At 41.2% G+C, this 22,502-nt stretch overlaps 1 protein-coding gene across 4 annotated transcripts in view; it reads left to right on the forward strand.

Moving 5' to 3' along the window:
- LOC121299761 (ras association domain-containing protein 5-like) overlaps window positions 1-22,481 on the forward strand; it is a 41,362-nt gene extending 18,881 nt beyond the window's left edge. For 2 of the 4 annotated variants that reach the window (XM_041227779.1, XM_041227780.1), the window contains exons 3-6: window positions 17,224-17,355; window positions 18,586-18,862; window positions 19,195-19,310; window positions 19,432-22,481. In XM_041227779.1, the coding sequence (XP_041083713.1) occupies window positions 17,224-17,355; window positions 18,586-18,862; window positions 19,195-19,310; window positions 19,432-19,584 (678 nt within the window). In that variant the 3' untranslated portion in view covers window positions 19,585-22,481. Of the gene's footprint in view, window positions 1-1,688; window positions 2,321-4,030; window positions 4,278-17,223; window positions 17,356-18,585; window positions 18,863-19,194; window positions 19,311-19,431 lie in introns of those variants that run through there. The other 2 variants (XM_041227781.1, XM_041227782.1) reach the window with 2 other exon arrangements.
- Window positions 22,482-22,502: the final 21 nt, after the last annotated feature.

Here is a 22,502-nt window from a genome sequence, read left to right on the forward strand (position 1 = left end):
TTCATAAAACAAAGACCTTTCCTCCTAAAGAGAATGTTTTTTTAACATTAACTTCAATAGCGGAAAGCATTTATCCATTAAAGAAAAAGTTATTTTAGCCACTTTATTTAATTCTGTTTCTTTTGCCTTGTTTTCATTTATAGGACTTTGACTTAATCAAGTTTTGATTCTGTCATCCAATATTTCCTGCTATAGTATCACATTTCTCTTATACTCTTATAAGAGACCGGGTTGCATGTACATCTTTGAGCTTGTTAATCATGCTTGCTGTAATTTCTGGTTTATAAGAAGTACATTTTCAAATACAGATTGGACTCCTACCCATTGAAATTCACCCCCTTAGACTGCAATAGACAGCAATATTAGCTAGATTAGTAAGCCCCTTGTATTTGGATGTGTTCATTCTTGATGTGTTAATGTTGTAATTATGTAGCTGATTATAGCTTAAATCATCTTAATGATTCAAAATGTTTTGACACAAACCAAACTGATTCACGCACCATTGATGAAAGGTGAACTTTTTTGGAGGACAGGGAAAGGGACGCACTTTGTTTTGAGTCATTTTTAAAAGGTGAACATGTCCCCCGCCTTCAGTAGAAACTTTTTAAAAACTCAGACGTGACCTAGTGTGACACTCCCAGAATGAAATACTGTTACCGTCTGAACCGCGCCCCCATCAGAACCTTCAACAAGGGCGAGCTACACTTGGAACTCTGCTGAGAGTGCTGCTTTAGATATCTGAGCACTTCACGCTTTTGTTTTCTGGGGGGGAAGAAACACAATTAGCTACCGATGAAAGCAAAGCACGGTTTGGAAAATAGACTGCTTGTAAAAAGTACGTCTCTACGTGCTTTCTGCCTGCGTCGAATCATGCTGAGGGTGGTTTCCCCGTCACAGATCTGCTCTCCTACATGATTACTGCTAGATGGTTAAAGCACGCTTTTTAAAATACATCAGTTCACTTCGGCAAAGAGCTGCGTGAGAATGAAAGAACTCCTGCAGCTAGAATAGTTCTCAGTCTATAACATGCTCCGTTTTACAGCTAATTACATGCAAGGCAAAACTGCACAAAGCACAGGTGCTAGGTGTGTGTGTGTGTGTGTGTGTGTGTGTGTGTGTGTGTGTGTGTGTGTGTGTGTGTGTGTGTGTGTGTGTGTGTGTGTGTGTGTGTGTGTGTGTGTGTGTGTGTGTGTGTGTGTGTGTGTGTGTGTGTGTGTGTGTGTGCAGTGAGGGCTTAGCACCGTCATTGCTACTTTTTGTTGCAATACAGGAACTGTGAGTAGGTTTATACTTGGTTTAATAAAAGAGCACATGCATTCATCTGCATCGGCCACAAAGACTACAGATTATTAATATTAAATCCAAAAATCAGTTTGTAACTGGGTTTCCTGAGTTTTGTGTTAATATAGGCTGTTAATGGAGCTGGGGGACAAAGCCAGGACTAAATTGCAAAAAGCGTGTACAGATCTGATCAGAAACCTCCTGTAAGAGGAAGTGGCTTTAACTGCTGAAAACAGCTATAAGCAGGAACAGGGAGGGGGGGTGTAAGCTTATAGGCAGATAACAGATGAAACCACAGATGGTTGAGCGAGAGAGAGAGAGAGAGAGAGAGAGAGAGAGAGAGAGGGAGAGGGAGGGAGAGGGAGGAGGAGGAGGAGGAGGAGGAGGACCAAGCCAGTCTTTACTGTAACTGCACAGCTCCTGTATGAGCTGCTATCAGAAGAAGTAGCAATCAAAAACTAACTGAGCCAGCAACGGAAGATGAGGAAGGCAAACACCACTGAGCTCAACGGGTCTGGCTACTGAATACTCTCTCCGTGGAAAAAGTCAGACAAGCAGAAGAGGTGGTCTGTTAACCTTCCTGCTGCACGCCAAGCGGCAGCCTTGATTGTGCTGGAGGTTCATGCGCTGACAGCTGGTGGTACTGCTGTGTGTGTGGGTGCGTGTGCGTGCGTGCAAGGTGCTAATTTAAACCCAGATAGCAATGCTGGAGGGCAGCAGGTGTTGGTAATTTGACTTTTGTACTTGAGGACTCTCATGTCAAGGGTTTTATTTGTCCTTCTTGTGGATTATAAATAAAAGAAGGAGCAAGGAAGCTGTCGCTGCCGGTGTGACCTGCTACCCCCCCCCAACCCTGGCATGGTGGCTCGGGGCAGCCGCTTGGATGGTGTACACTTGTCTGCTTCGGGATTCTTTTTAAATGACGGGGAGTAACAGTATGAGCAGTGGATACTGTAGCCTGGAGGAAGATCTTGAAGACTGCTTCTTCACAGCCAAGACCACTTTCTTTCGAAAAGCACAGAGTAAACTTGGGGTCAAGGTAAAGAAGAAAATCTGGATGTGTGTGTAAATATAGATAGATAGATAGATATGTTTATATGTATACGGGTACAGAGAATTCAAAAACTATTTCTACCGTGCTATCAGGAGACAGTGGAAGCTGAAACGTTGTAGCTAATTATTTAAGTAGTGTGTTTTCAGCTTATCCATTATTTTCTTTGTTCAGTGTCTACATGTATATACTTGGTGTGGCTTCAGTGTTGAAGAGATGAAGTGTCCCCCCTCTTCATACCGCAGTGCAGTTCATTAGTTTATTGCTAACAGGTCCACTTTATCTAATTTGAGTGTCGAAAGATAAAGGGGAAATCCACTGATTAAGACTGGGAGTCTTGTTATTTGTTGAACGCTTATATCTGCTGATCTAGTACAGCTCATGCCTGTTGTGCGTGGCGTGTTAATGCTACTGGCAGGTTTTCTGCTTTATAATGGTTAGAGCCTGGAAGCACTCTGTTAAAAAAAAAAAAACTAAAGGAGAGCTTCAAACTTAATTGCTGTATTGTTTAGACAGTCTGTCATATTTGGAAATACTAATGTTGGTCAGTATGAAAGAAATTCATTTTATATTAGTGCGCTGAGGGTTTAAAAGCAGAATCTTGAGCAACTTGGAATGAAGATGAGGTTTGATGGGACCTCTTCCGTTTTTGAATATGCGTCAGTGTCTGGGTCTCGCAAACAATATTATTCATTCTTCTGCAGCGTCCTTCTCTCAGATCACAATGGATCAGTGTCTGTCAGTCACCATGAGGGCTGCTTTTGTGGCCTGTCAAATCCCTCTCGCATTGACAGGCCACCAAAGCGTGTTTTTGCACTACAGGAAATTCCAGAAAACGTTTTTAAATTCTGTGCAGGAGGAGTGGATGAAGGAGTTTTTGTGTGCATTTTTTTTTTTGTTCTAGATTTTTTTTTTATCATCTGAATAAAGGTCGTTGTGCCTTCTCAGGTGAAAACCTGAACAGGGGAACCCCAGTTTTTTTGACTAATGTCACATCACTCTGATTCTGTGTATCTTTAACAGTAGTGAGCTCTTTAACTCTCCTGCCATGCAGCTGACAGCATGATGCATTCTTTGTTGGTTGATGCCCAATGCATTAACTGATTGGGTACAGCCAGATGATTCAAATGAAGCAGAAGGAGAACATGTTTTTGTATCCGTCACTTGACTTTCTGGCACTCACAGGCTCACTTCTGGCACTTTCAAAATCTGTACCGGCTTGAAACAACAACCAAAGAGCATATAATGAAACAGTCAATACAGAACATGAACAATCTGAAAATGTAAAAATTCCATACACTGAAATGCATTATATTATATATATATCTATATATATATATATATATATATATATATATATATATATATATATATATCGGTTTAATCCAGTCTCTCGCTGGACACGGAGTGTTTGAAATCCGGTTCGCTTTTGTGGGAATGTTTCAGATTCCAGTGTTTCAAAACCCCAAATTCAGGCAGCCTCGGAAAGTGTTTCACTTAACAGTGAAGGGACCCCAAAAAGGCTTTTTTTATTATTAATTTCCCATGATTTTAAGATTTGGAGTCCAAGAGTCATGCGACACAGAAAGGGAGACATTTTGTTAACTTTTCTTTCTGTAGCATTTCCTGCTAACCGCAGAGCAAACCAATTTAGACCTGCTGTGAAGTTTGTGAAGCACTTTATTACAGTTCTGAATGTCAGAGCACGGTCTATTGGTAATACTCTCCCCTGAGATTGCTCTCTCTCTCTCTCTCTCTCGAGACCCTCAGCAGGGGCCAGTATGCTGTGAAGCATTGCTCATACTGCCCAGATGTCTTAGTGGGTGAGAGAGCCATTCAGTCTCCTCATCATTCCAACTCATTTCACACGAGCTACTTCCACCAGATGGAAATGACCTTTGATCACCACAGCCTTGCCTGGTTTGGAACCAGAGACCTAGAGAAGGTGAGGCCCATCTCCAATCCCCCCCAATACATTCCTAGCCTGACAATGGCCTTGTCTTAGACCCTGGTAACCATGAACTGGCACATGGACCAACTCTGGGGTGGGGTGGGGAAGGAGGGAACTCATATGACGCTAGCATGCATTTGCATCTTCCATATGTCCCTCTACAAAGATTAGAAGAGAGTTCACTGTGCATGAAAGGATTGAGCTTAAAACAAATGCAAAAAGATGGTTTAGTTTAGACATACTGTACATGTACTTGTGTGGTTAATACAACCTTCTGCTGTAACACTGCTTGCCTGCAGCAATCCACAGGGCACTCCTGTGGGCTTCTCCTGTGTTATGTGTACACGTATTGAGATTTTTTTTTAGTGATGTTTAGGTGCTGAATCAGGTTTGTGTTGGGGACTGGATAAATAAGAGTGCCCTGAAATTCCCTGGGAAGGTGAAAAATAATTTGTCAGCTGCTCCGCTGTTTTCAGATGCAAGGAGGAAAACTCTGTTTAACACGAGGCTGATGTAGCTTGGGAACTGCGTGGAGACATTTCGGTGTGGTGTACGCATCGCCAGTGTATAGTAAGCAACTTAGACAAGTGTCCCTGTATGTGTGAGTGTGTAAACTGTTTGCTGGTGACATCATGGCAGTCCTTCTGGGCTTCTCTGTACTGTAGTTGTTTCATGAGGCGCACAGATGGGTTGGCCCTTTCGGAGTTTAAAGAGGGGATTTGAACCTCTTGCCGGTTTGCTTTGCCTCTTGAATCTCATTTCCAGCGTGCAGGGCATTCAGTTTCTCTTGTGTTCAAAGGAATCACGCAGAGCAATGAGTTCCACTCTTGTGCTGTGCTGCTGTAGCAAGCCTGTGAGCTGTATTTCATTGGCCATTTACCCATTGCACAGAATTTCTATACATGCTAGAGAAGCTCCAGTTTTGCTTTTAAGATCTACTGTACTGGCACATGATGTGCTACTGAAACTGCAATAGCGGAATGATGCCTTGATAAACATGGCTTTGACAGGGACACTATCATCCTGAACAGCGAGCATCAGACAGGCTCAAGAAAAGCCATTCAGAATTCAAAAATGAAATGAACAGTAACACCAGCGGTAGTGACAAAGTTACGAATGGGGCCAGAGTTTGAACGTTTCTGTGATTTTTAGTGCCTGAAAAAAAAAAAAACACTTATGCAGTATGAGGTTTGCTAGACCTAATAATTACTGAAATGGCTTTCAAGACCTGATTTTAATATGATTTAGTTCCATAGCTCCAATTTTTTAATTATTCTCACCTTTTTTTTACTGTTTTGGACAAAGAGTAAGGATGTATTTTTTCCGCGGTACCTCAGATTTTAACTTTAACAAATAAGGCTGTCTTTCTATATCTCTTTAGAAAGCAAACTGCAACTAAATGACCAAATCAAGGTATTTTACTGCAGAGTATCTGCCCAGGGGCTAGAGTACTAAAACCAGAAAATGTGAATGGTGAATGTTTTAAAATGATTATTATATAAAAAAGAAAATGCTTTATAGAAGGAACATTACTGACTGCAACCCCAAAACGGTTCGCCCTATAGGGACCCAGCGCCAGATATTCCCTGTAGTGTAGACACAGGACCTCATCCCTCCTGTCATTTTTATTCATTAGGTGTTTTTTTTTAATTCCAAAGCACATCAAATTGCTTCCAATTCTGCATATGATCTTTCAGTCACAGAGTGCTCATCATGATAAATTATTTCTCTCATGGTAGTCATAGTGCAGATGTATTGTTACATCACGTAGACAAGGAAGTGACTGGACAAAGTGAGAGGCTGGTTGCTAAGGCAACTAGTTTAACCGCGTTTGGTGGAGGCTGTTGTGTTTGTTTTGCTCACAGGTGGAAAAACATTGGCATATCATATATCCCTGTTTTGATTTAAAACCATGCGAGACACATTCGTCTTTTTTTAAAATCTTGTTTATTGAAGCCACTCCTTCTGGGAAAACAGCACTAGTTGGCCCAGGTCTCAAGTACACACCTGTCTGCCTGTCTCTGAAGGTTTAGATTGAAAGGGGTTAAGCTTTCTTTGTTAGATTTTACATATCAGCTTCATTCACATAACCAAACCAATCAAAACTACCCTCAATTAAGTGTTAGTGTGTTTCACTAATATGTTCTTAACAAAGTCTGTCTGTTACTATGTGCAAGTCTAGCGTAAGAGGAAATGGGGCATTGGTTAAGAGCATCCGTTCTCGGATTTTAGTACCAGAAAGTTCTTGAGACTCGCTGCTTCCTTGTTTAACAAGATTCCCACCCACTCCCCCACCCCCTCTGTAGCGCTGTACTAACCGTGAGATAGAATAAATACACCAGGCACTGAGCCCTGGTCCAGAAGGATGGTCGTTTCCTAAAAAATAATCAGAATCAGAAACGTTTATCCATTAGCAGGCAAATGGCAGGACAGTCTAAAAACTGAATCAAACGTTTTTAAATGAAATCATGAGCCTCTAGCTGTCCCGTTTCATTCTGTGTGCCAGATGGTGTTTTGCACCCGTGTGAATTACATTTCCTGAGTGTAATAGAAAATAAAAATAGCCTGCAGCCAGTGCACAGTGTTTTAAAAATGTTCATCAAACAAAAGGTCATCTAAAGACACCTGCAGCTTGCAAAGTGGAACATTGCAGTCCGTGGATTGGTTCTACACACCGAGACAAAAACAGCAGTGTTTAGAATACCAGTTTGAAGCGCTGTTTCCATTCCATGGCCTCTCTATATACAGAGCACTTCAAGCTGCAGAGACCCGCTTGTAAAGCAAAGCATCGCCTTGATTAGGCTCTAGTGTCCGCCAGCTGAAATCCGCCCCCAGCTTCTCACCCAGAGCATTAGCTGCCATTAATAGCATTCACGGTAATTACTGACATTCAAATGCTGTATGTGTGGTCCTGGTACCAAGTCCCTGCAACATTTTAACGCAAATTGTGGTAGACGTTACTGTATGCATGTAAAGTGTATTAATGTAGTCCTTTCAACGATAAGTGTATTAATAGTTATTAAACTTGGGAGTAAAAATCCTAATACTAACTCTCATTCTACGATGTGTTTTAATGTATGTGTCAAATGTATTTTTGTGGTATCTGAGAGATCGGCAGTTAGTTCCCATGTGCAGAAAAGGAGGAAATAATTGAAAATATAAGAATGTCATGGTGGCACTGAAACTAGCTGTGCCTATTCATTTGTAGGGCTGTCAGAGCTGGTATTTTGTATTTGATTGACAAACTGAAAATTAAGGAAATATTTTAAAAATAAATGCATGCAATATGTGTGTGTGTGTGTGTGTGTGTGTGTGTGTGTGTGTGTGCATATAGTGTAATAACTCTTATTCAGTACAGTCCCTCAAAACCTGACAGTGTTTGAAATGGAACTAAGAAACATTCCAACTGGTTAATTTTACAGTTTTTTTTTTTTTTTTTTCCCCCAGTGAGCATGCCAGCAGTTGCTAGCCCCATGCTGTGCAGTGCTTGTACTGGAAACTGTGACTATGTTATAGATGATTTTAGCTGTGCTGCATTGGGTCCCTAACTGAGTAAGAATTTCCTGTGCTGAAGTCTAGGATGGATACAGTGTGGTGACTAATTAAAGCAAAGATGCCTGTCGGTTTTACTGTAGTTCCAGGACATTTAAAGTGTGTACGACCTTGTCAGGTGTATCTGATGCTGCACAAAGGGTCCGATTTTAAACAAGATCTTTACCCCAAAATGCAGTTTGCATAATTTTTTGTGAAAGGAAAATCAAACCATATGTTACAAAACATATGGAGGACACAGAGCAGACAGTATGCAACCTCTTGGTTTGCTGACAGTTCAGAAAGATTTATATATGCTGCGTTTCTGTTCTGCCCCAGCAAACCCTTCCCAGTGGCTAATGTTTCTCCCTGGTTTGCACTGGCGATTTTGTTCCTGCAAATGTCAGAAGTGCCCAAAAACTTGGTTTGTGTGTAAAATGAGGAAAGCAAAGTATTCCTGATATTGTTACTGCTGACCTTCCCAAGCCGAGGACCTCAAACTTGCATTTTGTAATGAGGGGATATGCTCCCCCACCCCAGAGATTCCAGTGTCCTTTTCCCTTAAACGTGCACAGCCGCCTTCAGTTACAAGAACTTTCCCCAGTGCTGAAACTTCTTGGTTTTGTAAAAGCTTTTGTTCGATACCGTTGTTGTTTCCTAAGGAAAACTGATTTTTTTCTTTTTAAGGATTTGGTTTTTAGAAGCAGTGAGGTGCTGGTAATATGCTTGTACTGTGTGTGGAATCCTTGCAGGGAGTCCAGTTCAGAAGGTCTGGCTTGGCCACACACCCTCTCTCACGCATTATTTAATATGAAGTTCAACGATATACATTTTCAGTTTGAATTTCAAAAGCAGAACATGCAGTGAAAACCTACCCAATACCTGTTCCTTTTTTTTTTTTTTTTTTTTTAAATGGACCCTTAAATACATCCCCCAAATTTGCAGCCTTGTTCAGCTTTCTTTGCGATACTTCTCCATGTATACAATAAGCACAGTCATCATTTCTCTTAGCGTTTTCAGCAAGGCAAACAGTGATGCGCAAATGAGTGCTTCGTATTGATTAGACTTGTACACTGGGAGAACTGTGTCTTCACACTTCTGGAGTTTAATAGAACTTATTTGATCTCAGTGGTAACGCTAGCAGCAGGAACAGTATCTAGTCATTTCTTGGAAGCCTGTAAATCATTTGTTAATCTGTTTGTATCATTCTGCCAGCTAATGCCATATGCTTATCCGGCAGTGTTTTTTAGGGAGGGGTGGTCCTTTGGTGTTACCCTACTCTATCAAAGCATTGCACAGTCACCCAGGAAAAGACAAAGAAAGCTGATTTGCACCTGTGGTAGTGTGTTGTCTCTTCATAGTTGCAGTCCTGCCAGGGGAGAGAAGCGGTGTCCCGCTGCCCAGGATTGAGCAAGTTCAAGGGCGTGATTACCTCTGTTCTTCTCGATCCCCGTTCTCATTGAGGCCACAATTCAATCCGGAAGGATGCAGTTAAACCTGTATTCACTGGAACAGCTGGTTCATTGATAGAGGTTTCCAGAACAGGAATTTGCAGCTAAAGTGAACCGAGAAGTGGTTTCAGCTCAGATTCACAAGTTGATAATAGCTTCTTGTTTTGTTGTTGATAAAAGCCTTTTGTTTCTTTTAAGCACTACTAAATATCCTATCCTTTATTATTCATATTGCTATCCAAATTAGAGATCAGTGTTTAAAAAAAAAAAATTAGAATTGATACATCTGATAAAAAAAGACATCTGGATTTACTGAATATTTGAGTGTGTGCTTGCTGCTGATAAGTATAATCGCTTGGGTGAATGCCAGAGAGCTTCATCAAGCTGAGATTGACTGAAATAAAACGCTTGCCTGCTTAGACAGCTGTGCTCTAGGTCCCACACATCACTGGGTCTGGTTAGCCGCCCCTGGGCGTACTGCGATGGCATAACTGCATGTGCATTTCACTGCCTTCAGCTGGTACAGCAGCAGACAAGGAGATGATTTAAATCCAAACTTGACACAGTTGATGCAAGCGGCTTTTTTTGTGTGTGTGTCCTGAAACATGACCGTTAAGACATGTGAAACAGACACCAAAACCTGTTCAGAGTCAAAAGGTCATCCTTTGTTTTGTGGTCGCGCGTCTCTTTCGTTGTAATGCAAAACAAAATGTTGACTGGTTTGGAAAAGCAAAACAGTGTCTGTGGCAGGAAGAGGGTAGTCTCTTAGGTGCAGCATTATTTTTTTTTAGGCTTTTCTTTCTAAACCGGTTCCACGTTACCGTACTAATTTCTCATTTCAGAAACGCGTTGCGTAAAACTGCTCCTCTACATGAAACTCTGCCTTTTCATAACATCTTGCCAATGCACAGTGTTAAGATTTCACCATGTTACCTGCAGTACACAAGATAAACTGAATGCACGCTATATTACAAGACTGAGATCCCATATAAACATTCACTTTCATGAAGCCTTGGCCCTGTTCATAGTCTTGACACCAATGAGTGCACTCTGAGGGAAACATTCCTACGAGTTGCAGAAACTCCTACTAGGAAATGCTGGAGTGCTTAAATATGCCCTTCATCTTATATCAATGTTTATTCTGCCCAGTCAACTCCATTCTTCAAGTTACAGTATCCTCTTTCCTGGGATCAATGTTACACATTTTCTAGGATTTTGCATTGCCCTCCTTTTTGATACCCTTCTTTCATAGTAGGTCCAAGCTAGAAAGACATTAAGAGCCCCCGAAACTTTTCTTGGTATCTAGTCATGTTATAAATCCACAGAGATGTGGTCATGCACCCAGACTGCCTCGCTGGGCTAGAAGGTATTAGTTCAAGGCCCCTGTGAATTAATAATAGAAAGCAAGCCAAGTCAAACATTTGGGAGATGTGACCCAGCCATCTATTCCGCCACTCTGCCCCTCTGAAACTGGACCTCCGAGCTGTTTTTGGCCCTGGTGCTTGTATCCCCTCGCCTCCTTGAAGCCACTGCAATGCCGGGTTTATTAATGACCACAAGAGTTAGCAGGTGATGCCAGCTCTGTTACCCGCTAAAGAGATCCAGCCGTCAGCTGTTGAAAGGTGATGCGCAGTCTGAAAACCAGATCTGGATCTGTTTCATGTAACCTCTCCTCTTATACAGGACAGTTTAAAAGCTGCTGCTCATGCTCTAACAGAGACGAGTGTATATTTACAACAGTCATATGCACAGCTCTTCAATTGAAGTTGTTTTTTTTTTTTTTCAAAACTTTGTGCAGTGCGATGGCGTCTTTGAACTGGATGTCAAGTTGTTGTTAAAAGATGATTAAAATACAGTTTTAAAACAACCCTTGTACTGTATGTGTGGTCTTTAACACAATGCATAGATCACTCGCACTCACTATAGGTTTGTGTACAGATGATCTTTATCAGATATTTGGTCTCATGAAAACAGAATGTGTAGAGTTCCCTAGAGAAAAGAAAAAAGCCTGTAGATTTTAGGATTTAATTAGTTTATGTTTTCCATTGTTTTACCGTAGATTTCTCTAGGTTGATACACATTAGTTTTAAGGGCTGTGCATAAATAAACAGGCATTTTATAAACCCATGTCAAGCCAAAGCAATTCAGCTTTGTATAAGTTTACTCCTCCGTCATGTTGCAATGCTCGAAGTGTAATTACTTGAAAAAACTTCCTCAAACTATGTCCCAGTTCTGTTGAGAGTGTGTGCTTAGACACTGTATAGTGTGACCTGACTGCTGTGAGATCTCCTCTGATCAGCACTTTCCAGTGACCTGAGCGACTCTGGTTTTGAGGTTTCAACCCAAGAGAGTTCCTCAGAAATGGTTCCAAAGAACAATGCTGAAGTTCCCTCTCCTGTCATCAACATCTTTTAATAGGGTTTTTAATGTAGTCTTTCAGGGCTTGGTTTCTTTTAAAATGACTCCAGGGTTAATCTTAACCTTTTCCCTGCTTTGCTAATGACAGAAAGGGTGTAGCTCTTAATGCTTTAAAATTTCTTCCATGCTGGTCCAGTCCATCTGTTTTCTTCGCTGGAACTGTTTGACAGGAAAGGGGCCCCCTGTCTTGTACACACGTTGCATCGGGGGGCTGTGATACCTGCGCACCAACTTGAGGAGAGATCTGCTCTCACTTGCTGTCCCTTATCGGCAGGTATTCAATAAATCTGTTCATTAAGCTGTCCTTCCCTCACCTTTACAATCCGTAATTAACTTCTGCATTAAGTGTCTTAAAAACCGATTGGAAGCGAATTTTCCTTGCTTCCAGGGTGCTGACATTTTTACTGCTGTACTGAGGCCATAACTTAGGATTTATTTAATGCCTGCCTATAAAAAAACTTCTTAAAGGCAAGTACTAGCATCAGCACACCCCTGGTAATTACTTCACCTTTAACATGAATAAAGAAAGTTCCAAGAAAACATTAACACAAGGCTGTCTGGAAATAAGCAATTAGGGGATAGTTCTAATTGAGCCGTTCCATCAGACAAGCCCAAATCTAATTCTCTCAGCCGTTCATTACATTTTATAGCTGAGGTTATTTAGAAGTTATATAGCTTATTGATCATTGTATCGAGTCTAGAAACGTCGTGATTGTATATTGATGTACTGTTTTCCTTTTTAGGGTTGACTGAAGCGTTGAGGCTGTATTGAACATATCGTAGTGAGTGTGTGCACAGTTTAGCTAAGCTGAAGAAAATTGAAAACATTGACTGGGTTAGTCATTATTTGCAGACATGAGCGATTTTAAAAAACTAATTGAGTTATGCCTTCTGCTTATTTTTTCGTTAACTTATTTGTATTTCTCCCTCATGAGGCGCTTGCTGTTTTGCAATGGGAGCTGGCTGTTACACAATCCTTCTCAATGTATTTCAAGAAAACCGAGTCTGGACCGCTGGCCTCCTTTTTGATTGCATTTGAGTGGAATCCAGCACAACGTTGAATCTGCCAACATTTACACAATTGCATGAGCATACATGTACTGGCTTAAGACTGTCCTAATCAAGGCTCTCAAATTTTCAGATCTGGAAGTCTTTTGCTCTTTTCTGTAGAATAACACTCTGAAAAAATGTGGGAACCTTATGCTTTATGCGGATAAATCAATAATTTATTAATATGAAAAATATAGTTATCTGTTTATTAATCACCTTTCATTAGCATTCAATAATAACTAAATGAAAAGGCTTTACATTATTTTTACAGTAGTTCACCCCATTGAAGATGCTCAGAAGCATGTAGAAACACACCACAGTCTCTTATCCAATAGTCTTACTGTCAAAGCCTTTGTTCCTGGCTGATCAATGTGCTACTGTACAGCAGCACAACATGAAAACACTGGATCTTTTGAACAGCTTGACAGTTAACAAAAGCTGAAAAGCTACTTGCAACCCATTTTGTTTCCTTTTTGTTCGTTTTTGTTCTCTTCCCTTTAAAAATCTATTTGACTTACATAAAAGATCAATTGAAGCGTTGGCACAAGGAGGCTGGCTCTCCTCTCTCTCTCTCTCTCTCTCTCTCTCTCTCTCTCTCTCTCTCTCTCTCTCTCTCTCTCTCTCTCTCTCTCCATTTATTCCAAAAATGTCCCACACCAGCCTAGCCCTGGGGAGCAGAGCTGTACACAGCCAGTGTCAGAGCACTGGCTGAGATGGGAGTTATTCACAGCTACTTCTTAATGTCAGGTGTTGTGTGACATGGCAGCGTGTCGGGAGCGACTTATATACAGCTACTTACCACACTATAAATGAACAAGGCAGTCTCTTCTTGGCATCAGGGTGCCCTCATTGAGTCACTCTCCTCTAGTGTCTGGAGATGGCTGGGAAGAGGACCTTCAGGAGAACATCACTCCATTCCCCCACTGCAGAGTCCCAAGACCTGCTCTCCTGCAACAAAGTTGCATTTCAAGATGATCCCCCTGCATGTTCTGCAGGCTGTATGTCAGGCACCTTGTTTATACTGTGGGGTTTGACTCCCATTGCGTAGCAGTTTGAACAAGTCCAGGTTTCATGACAAGCCTGGGTTTTGTCCAGTAAAGCTCCTAAAACCTGCCAAGACTCCACCAACGCTATGCAGTGGGAGTCTTGTTATATTCCACACTGCTGACTGTAAACATTTAACATTGGATTAAGAACATTTACATTTCTCAATGGAAAAAGAGGGCAGCTGGCACAGGCTGCCTTGTGCTGTCAGCATTTTGAAGGTTTTATCTCATTTTCCATTTCGCTTTGCTCCTTTGCAGTTCATTAGTCTTTACAAGTGATTTCTGCGCCTCGGGTGCAGCACTGTAGCTCTACTCTAGACTCCTGAGCTGAATCTAAAGTATGGCACTGCGCTATCAAGGTCCAAACACAAAGAACAAACAGCTAAACTGGAAAAATTACATTGCTGTTTAACATGCAGATTATAGGGCTTAATGTCCCATTTAAATAACATCAAAATGAGGTCTGTTTTTTTTTTTAAATGTGTTCAAGGGTTTCTATTTGAATTGGACTCTCCTGCTTGAGCAAGTAGAACAGGCATTAGTTGAATTAGTCTCCCTGTATTTACTTCTGTTTCAATCCCTTCTGTTCCACTCAATAAAGGCAGCAGGCACACTATTTTAGTAGTAGAATTTCTTCATTCGGGAGCTTGAAATTAAAGTAACAATTCATATCTGACTCTGCAAGATCTTACTGTGTCTTACTTTTTATAAAAGGAATGTATTTTGCATGTTTTTTGGGGGATAAGCTTATGTGTTCTTGTATAAGAGATAATAAAGTCAAATGTATAACAGAAAAACATGGCTAAGTGAAAAGGTTACTGTACGTGTTGAAACGTTTTTAGAAAGTCCAATTATCGTTGAAAAAACACCAGGGTGATGAGTGACTAAGCGCCACTAATGGCTCAATTCCATTAGCAGGCTTTAAGGTGTCCTTCGCACTAGACCGTGCCATACTGTGGCATCATTAAGTGTGGGTTTTTGTTCAGTTTTCAGGATGTCTGTACCTTCTACTTTTCACACCAAGTTCTCGTTTTCACCAGTGCTGTTTTGTAATGCCTCTGATCGCACTTTCCTGTATTGCACACCTATATTGTGCACAGTGCTGCTGCTGCTGCTGTGAAGCAATGTCCTCAATGTCCTGGGCACAGCTTCCAGGAAACCAGTGCTCATATTGACACACCATTCCCCTTTAAGAGAAACCGATGCATTAAAGGTAAACGATATCATGTTAAAGGAGATGTCATTTTGACCACATTTTCCATGTTTTTTTGCATATTAATCCTGTCAACGGGACTTTAGAAAATAAAAAAAATGACAAAACGAGAGCAGGCCTTTCAACCCATCAATGCTCATTCTGTTAAATGAATCGTAGTTTGCATTACACTGCGTATATGGCCGATTGTATATAGTATTTGATCATTTTATGCATCTAAAAGCAGATTGGCAAAATCATCTGTATTAGTGAGCAGAGGCAATTACTTTGACATGCACTGTAAGCATTCTGCAGTGTTGAGTGATCCTGATAGAGCTCTTTCCAGTTAATAGACCAGCAGACACTATCGGAAATGCACGTGGATTTTACAGCCAGACACTGTGTAGCAGTTCCAGTAGATAACCAGTTAGTTTAGTTTTGTTGTTGTTGTTTCTGTTCAAGGCATCAGTCTGTGTTTTCATGACTGCAGATTATTATTTTTTTTAAGTTTAGTCATTAGCGACCCCATTTTTTTTTTTTACCACCTCAACAAAACAAGGTCAATAAAAAATGATTCCTCACCGGCTGTGTGGAAAGCAGTTAATCGCCCTTACCATGCACTGGGGAATGTACAGCTCTGATTTTTATGTCGACTTCCCTAACAAAAGGTGGTGCACTGGAGAAAATTGCAGTTGGTAATACAAGGAATAAACTGAGGTTTTCAACCTCCAAATCCACATTTTAACAATAAAGAAAGCACTCTATGAGGTTTACAGGTACTTCTCCCACACCAGGTAAACACATTGCACTGCTAATAAGGCAAGGGAGCAAATGCAAGACAGAAGATCCTTTCCCTCCACTGTCATCTGCTTTTGCAAAAACAAAAAAAAAAAAAAAAAAAGCCCAGTCAGCTTGGGTTTAGCAGCAGTTTTATGAAGTTTAAGTTGTCAAGGAGACGGGCTGTCGCACAGAATGTCGGCAAAGCGGATGGCTTAGCTTTGGGGTTTGTTCCCGTGTTCATTTGAACATGAAGACGATGGAAGTTCGTGCAGGCGGTTTACTGTACGACAGCCACCCGCCGGCATATTTAACAGCAGTGGCGTTTTCACATGCTGAAGGTACCAGAGTTCAAAAGTAATGTGTCTGATTAACTCTTGTTATAACATGTATCTCACTCGGAGGATGTGGTCACTTTGTGTTTCAGTTCTGAGGAACAATAACCCAGGAAATACAAAGGCTCTGCTGCAGTACTGTAGTGTTGCATTAAAGAGTCCCTTACTATGTGTATTATATTACAGCGTGCATGTACTCTAATGCTATCTTTGTTTCCGTTAAGGAGATCCTATTGCCTGTTTTCTAACTGGCACAGTTAAAATGTCCTTTTTCTACTTCTAAAAGCTGAATTTCTCAAGAGTGGTTGCACACCCCCTAGTGGTCCTTACTGTAAGTGCAGTCCAGGTGGTGGTCTGTTATACCAGAAGGAAAGAGAAAGCCATGCAGTCTTTCAGGGTTTATATATATAAGCAGTGCTATGAACTCTGCCTCATGTTAATGTTGGCACTGCAAGATGCAGTACAACACAATGCAAGACAGGACAAGTGCCCATATTGAGAGAGAGAGAGAGAGACAATGCCTCTAACATGTTGCTTGTGCTGCTGGTTCATTTTAACACAATAATAATATTGTAAAGGATTTTATCCAAAGTGTTATAGTTAAGATGCAGAGGTTTTTGTTGTTTGTATTATAAAGTCCGCCACAGGATGATTGACATAGAAGGACATCTTTCTACAGTATTACTGTATTGCATTGTGTTGTAATTTATCCACAGTACATTAGAAAATAAGAACAAGACCCGTTTGTGTCGATCACAAAAGAAAAGCCTACACTGTTTTAAACGAGCCACAAACATGCAATGGAAACTGTGCACAGCATTCCTCCCCACTGCTCTGTCTGTCCATGACAGGAGTGCACAGCATTCCTCGTCACTGCTCTGTCTGTCCATGACAGGAGTGCACAGCATTCCTCGTCACTGCTCTGTCTGTCCATGACAGGAGTGCACAGCATTCCTCGTCACTGCTCTGTCTGTCCATGACAGGAGTGCACAGCATTCCTCGTCACTGCTCTGTCTGTCCATGACAGGAGTGCACAGCATTCCTCGTCACTGCTCTGTCTGTCCATGACAGGAGTGCATACCCCGGTGTGGGCGTGATGATGGGGTTTAATAAAGTGCCTTTCTGTGTGCTGTGTTTCAGAATGTCACACAACCACAGCCCCGACAACCACAACAACAGGAAGAAAAACCAAAGGTCCTTTCAGAGGAGGAGATCAAGAGGAAGATAGAGGAGTACAACTCCAAAGTGTCGGACTGCTTTGGAATGAAACTGGTAAGAAAAACAGCACTCACTGCATTAGCAAGCCAGCTTCAGTGCACACTTGTGTATAATAAGTAGGGATGATCACACTTGTGTATAGTGGATAGGGACGATCACACTTGTGTATAGTGAATAGGGACGATCACACTTGTGTATAATGAGTAGGGACTGTAAGTCAAATCTAGGGAAGGATGCCAGGTTCTTCAGATCTGAACTGGATTTTGCTTAGCCTGTATGGAAGCTGTCAACAGAATGAAGTTTATGCAGAGGAAACCCTGCAAAGAGTCTTAATATGTGTGTTTAGGCTGAGGTGCGATACCAGTTCATTCAAACTCATGCAACACAATGTATTTCTACAAGCACTAAAGGAATTATAGATCTTTTTTTTAATATAAATTGATTTAAAGAGCTTTGAATCACAGAAACAAAGTAAAACACATCCTAACACACACACTGATGCGGCATCACCATCAGAGCTTCACAATGCAATAAATAACGAAAATATTCCAAAGGGTAATAGTACTACATGTCTCCTAACTAACTGAATTCTATGTCTGTGGTTCAGAGCGTCTCTGACAGCCCCTGTATTAAAATGCATTTTCCGTTATTAACTTTAGCTTCAGTGCGTTTTGGTTTGAGGTTCCAGTAAAGCAGTGATTTATTCTGACAAGGTGGATTAAAGCAGGGTAGAGCTGTGCTGCTACTGCACAGACTCACACAACCCTTAGATCTCATACATGGCTCCCAATGACTTTGACTGATCCCAGGAGGCAAGTGTTGCATGTGGCTACCTTTTTGTAATACGGACTGTCTAGTGGAGTGTGCCGGAGAGGTTAGGGAACAGAGCAATGCACTCTGCACATACAGAGCCACGGAAACAAAAAAAGAAAAAAAAAAAAAATGCTTCACTTTTTATGTTGAATTTTGGCCACAGAATTTTATTAGTACCTCATAACAACTCTCTGCAATGTACTTGTGGTAGCAGTTTGTCCCAAGCAGTTGGTTGTAACCAGAGCGGCTGTATGATTTCAATGCAAATGCATATTGAATGGATTAAGCTTACTCCTGTTACAGGTATGAAACGGTTCAACATAAAACAGCAAAGGAAGTCCCTGAGAAACTTATCCAGCATGTCCTTGTATATTTGTATGCATTGATTATTATTGTCACTGTGCATCACCGGCCTGGTTGAGCTGCAGATCAGTAAAGGGACTGAACGAGGGTCTGTGTTGTGCTTGGCAGGGTGAGGACGGCATCTACACAGGGTTCATCAAGGTGAACCTGAAGCTGCGGCGGCCGGTGACCGTCCCGGCAGAGGTGCATCACACAGCGGACAACCAGACCCCAGGCTTGGACAAGAGGACCTCCTTCTACCTGCCCCTGGACGCGGTCAAGCAGCTGCACATCAGCAGCACGACGACAGTGAGTGAGGTCATCCAGGGCCTGCTCAAGAAGTTCATGGTCATCGACCACCCCAAGAAATTTGCACTTTACCGGCAGACGCACCGCGATGGCCAAGGTCAGAGTATGACTATCATTATAATTATAATTCAGGTCTTTGTTCCAACCAGGCTTTAAGTGCTGAACCTAAACAGTCAGTTAACTCATTTAGGACCTTATTGGAACAAAGAGCCTTGGCTGGATTGAATCCTGAAAGCCAAAGTTGTGCACCATTGAGTAGGTCATTATTTGATCATAAAAATGTGCTAAGCTACAGTTTACAAGGTGTACTGCATTTTCATTGCAGCTGAACTCACTTTGAAAGCCCTAAATGAATAACAGTAGGCTCACTATTCTAATGCACGGAGGCTACGGGTTCGTAATGCGTGTCTGGCTGTGTCTTTCCTCCAGATCTCTTTCAGAAGCTGCCCGTCTCAGATCACCCGCTGTTGCTGAGGCTGCTGACTGGCCCTGACGCTGACCTGCTGACTTTCGTACTGAAAGAAAACGAGACGTCGGACGTGGAGGTCAGTCCTGAAACAACTGTAAACTCACGCTGAACTAGAAGTGAATATGTGCAGTTTTTTCTTTGCTGTAGTTAATTTGCTGGAATGCTCATCTCTTCTCTTTTCTCTTTCCCCCACGCAGTGGCATGCCTTCTCAGTCCCAGAGCTGCAGAACTTCTTGACGATACTCGAGAAAGAGGAACGGGACAGGATCAAGCAGGTGCAAAAGAAATACGTTTTGTATCGACAAAAAATGGAACAGGCTTTAAAAGAGGCAGGAGATAAGCCTGGATAAGCGAAAACTAGAGACCAAAAAGAAACCAGAATAGACGTTCATTTGAAAACGTTCCACTCAGGACACTTTCGGCCGGTCTTTTTGCGAGGGAAACTGAAGGTAAAAGCCAGAAGAGGTTGGAAGCGTACTTTTAAACGCGCCCACATGCTGGCAGGACTGTGCCAGTTAGGACCACCCTAGGATTATATACTGATGGTCTCTGGATAGACCGTGTACAATGCTGCTGCTGCTGCTGCTGCTGCTACTGCTACAAGTGCTACTTAGCATGAGTTTTATGATTACGCTGGGTTGTGTTTGCATGACTTTCTGCCACTGTTGTGCGATGGGGAGACAGAAGTCTTCTTTTTAAACTAAGAACCATTTTTAAAGGATTTTAATGCTTTGGATATCGATTACAAAAGGCTATCCTAAATGGAGCATGGTATATCTGGTATAGCCAGTAAAATCCCACTATTTCCACTGGCTTCCCCAAATCCCTGAGGCTGAGAATGGAAAAGGCCAGGATGACACAAACTGTTAACAATTATATGGTACTCTACTGTAGGTTTGTGAGTCTGTTTCTCCTCCGATCTTCTGAGGAACTCAAGTTTAAGAAGTAGAATAATGTTAAAAATGTTACAATTGCATGATGTCATGGTTATACATAATATTAAGAGGATGTTGTGGAGTCACAGTAATTCAGATTGGACAAATCCATGTCAGGTTTGCCTTGCTTAGCTGAGTAGATCCTTTTGATCTGTGCTCAAACCAGCTGTGTTTCTTGTGCGAGATTTGGAGCACTGAACGAGATTAAAAGGCATGATAACCAAATGAAGTTCAGATTCCTTAAATGTTGCTCTCTGTCTAGCACAAAATATTGATCGCTCGACACAAGGCTGGGGGGCCGTGCTTCTTTAAGCACTTAAGCCGTTTCTAGGTTTGGCCACGAGTACGAAGTACTGTGAATCACAGGAAGAAAAAAGACAACACCAGAAGCACTGCAGTATTTTACCGCTGCCACATTTAAGCCGTTCGTGATTAAACCAAAACCCAAACTGCATGGGCATTATTAGGTTCTGTAATACCTTCTCTCCCCACCAGAGGGCAGTCTGCAATACAGTATTCAAGAATAACAATGGATATGACCAAGCTGAAGTGACTGTGAATATCAACGAGTTAACTGCCGCACTAATCCAACATACAAACACTGTTCATCCAGAGTCAGTGCCTGTATGTATTTCATGCATACCCCTGGTGCCTAATTAAATATGATAACATTTAAACACTGCACTGTGTTCCATAATATATAAAACAGTACAAGGCTTGTATAGTGTCTGCCGCTGGCAGCCCTGTTTAGTGACTAGCTAAACAGATTCTAATCCACAGCCTTGAGTGGAAACTAGAGTGCTGGGACAAATTACACAGTAAAGGGATCTCTCAGGATAAAAGAAATCCAATACCCCCATCAAGTTACCTTGAATAAATGAGAGAAGCACTTGCCCATACTGTCATGTATAAATATTACGTTCTGAACATGAAGTTACGTGATGACTAACAAGCAGTGTTTGTCCCAGCACTAGTTTTTATTGAATTTCATTTTTTAAGCCCTATGATCGTACAACCAGACCAGGAATTGCCTTTCTACACACTGTCCTGCCTCCCAGTACCACACAGGAAAGGTATTTAATTTTATTTTATTTTTTTGATGCTTCTGTGTATGTTTCAAGTTTGCAAGCTTGGCACGCAAGAGTAACGAAACTGCAGTGTTACGAAGGCTGTGAATCTGCTTTTAATGGAGTAAACATTCTTGTCCTTTCTGTAAACAGCCCTTTGTTTCATGAATACTAGTACATGTTTAGTATTTTATCTTTGAACCTGTTTCAAATGTTCTATTCATTTTCAAATGCAGTATTAAAAGCACATGGATGTACAAAAAATCAGAATGCTGTAAATCATGTTTAAAGTTATTTTCCTAATAGTACAGTACATGCTTGGGTAGATGTTTCGTACCCCCTCCTTTTAAGCTGGGCTGCATTTCTTTCACGGTAAAAAAATGTGCTTATTTCACAGCATTTCATGGTCTAAAAACAGCACTAGATATTTCACAGCATATCATGATTTAAGCATAAGCAGAAAAACAAAATTGTCACATTTGATCTTGATCATTTCTTCTCGAGTTATCAACAAATGTTCTAAAGTTTTTGCATTCCCGAGAAACAGTAACAGTTTTATGTCCACCTTTTAAGACATTTTATTTTTCAGCAGCAATTATCAAACAAAATATAAATACGTGTGAAAATAAGAACAGAGTTGTGAAATGTCCCCTTCTTCTACTGGACAGAGCGAGCTTCCTTCAGCAGATATATTTCTTGTCTTTGATGCAGCTGGTGTATTTTTCTTTTAAGACATTTTAAAGAAATCGTGCAGTTCTATGCAGGGGGTGTGTTCAATCATTTACCGGAAGCAAACTAAACCAGCTGCCAGGTTCCTAAACGCAGTGTAACGGGAAATGCAATCAATCAGGCAAACGTTTGCTGTATTTATTTTTAAGTGCTAAAAAATAAAAAAAGTATATTTACTCTTTCAGAAATGGGAATTTTCACAGGAACTACACGGCAATGGGTAAATTTCACAAATATTGTGAAATTTGTGATAACCTTGAAAAAAATACAGCCTTACTTTTAAGGGTTTACAGCCTTAGTTCTTACTGCAGCCGTGCCTTTTCTGTTTTGTGTTGCTTGGTGTAACTGTACAAATAAAACTCATTACAAGCTGTAAAGAAAAAAACATCAGATGAATGTCCAAATGCAAACCAAATGCTGTTCTGGGACCTTGACAAACATGTGTGTAATTTATTTTATGAGCTTAAAATGTTAATATTCTTGTTTTTCTTTGGTTTTACGGGAAATACTGTAAAAAAAAAAGTAGAGCTGTACAAA

This window comes from Polyodon spathula, chromosome 25, assembly GCF_017654505.1.
Source record: "Polyodon spathula isolate WHYD16114869_AA chromosome 25, ASM1765450v1, whole genome shotgun sequence".
In the NCBI taxonomy this organism is placed as follows: Eukaryota; Metazoa; Chordata; class Actinopteri; order Acipenseriformes; family Polyodontidae; genus Polyodon; species Polyodon spathula.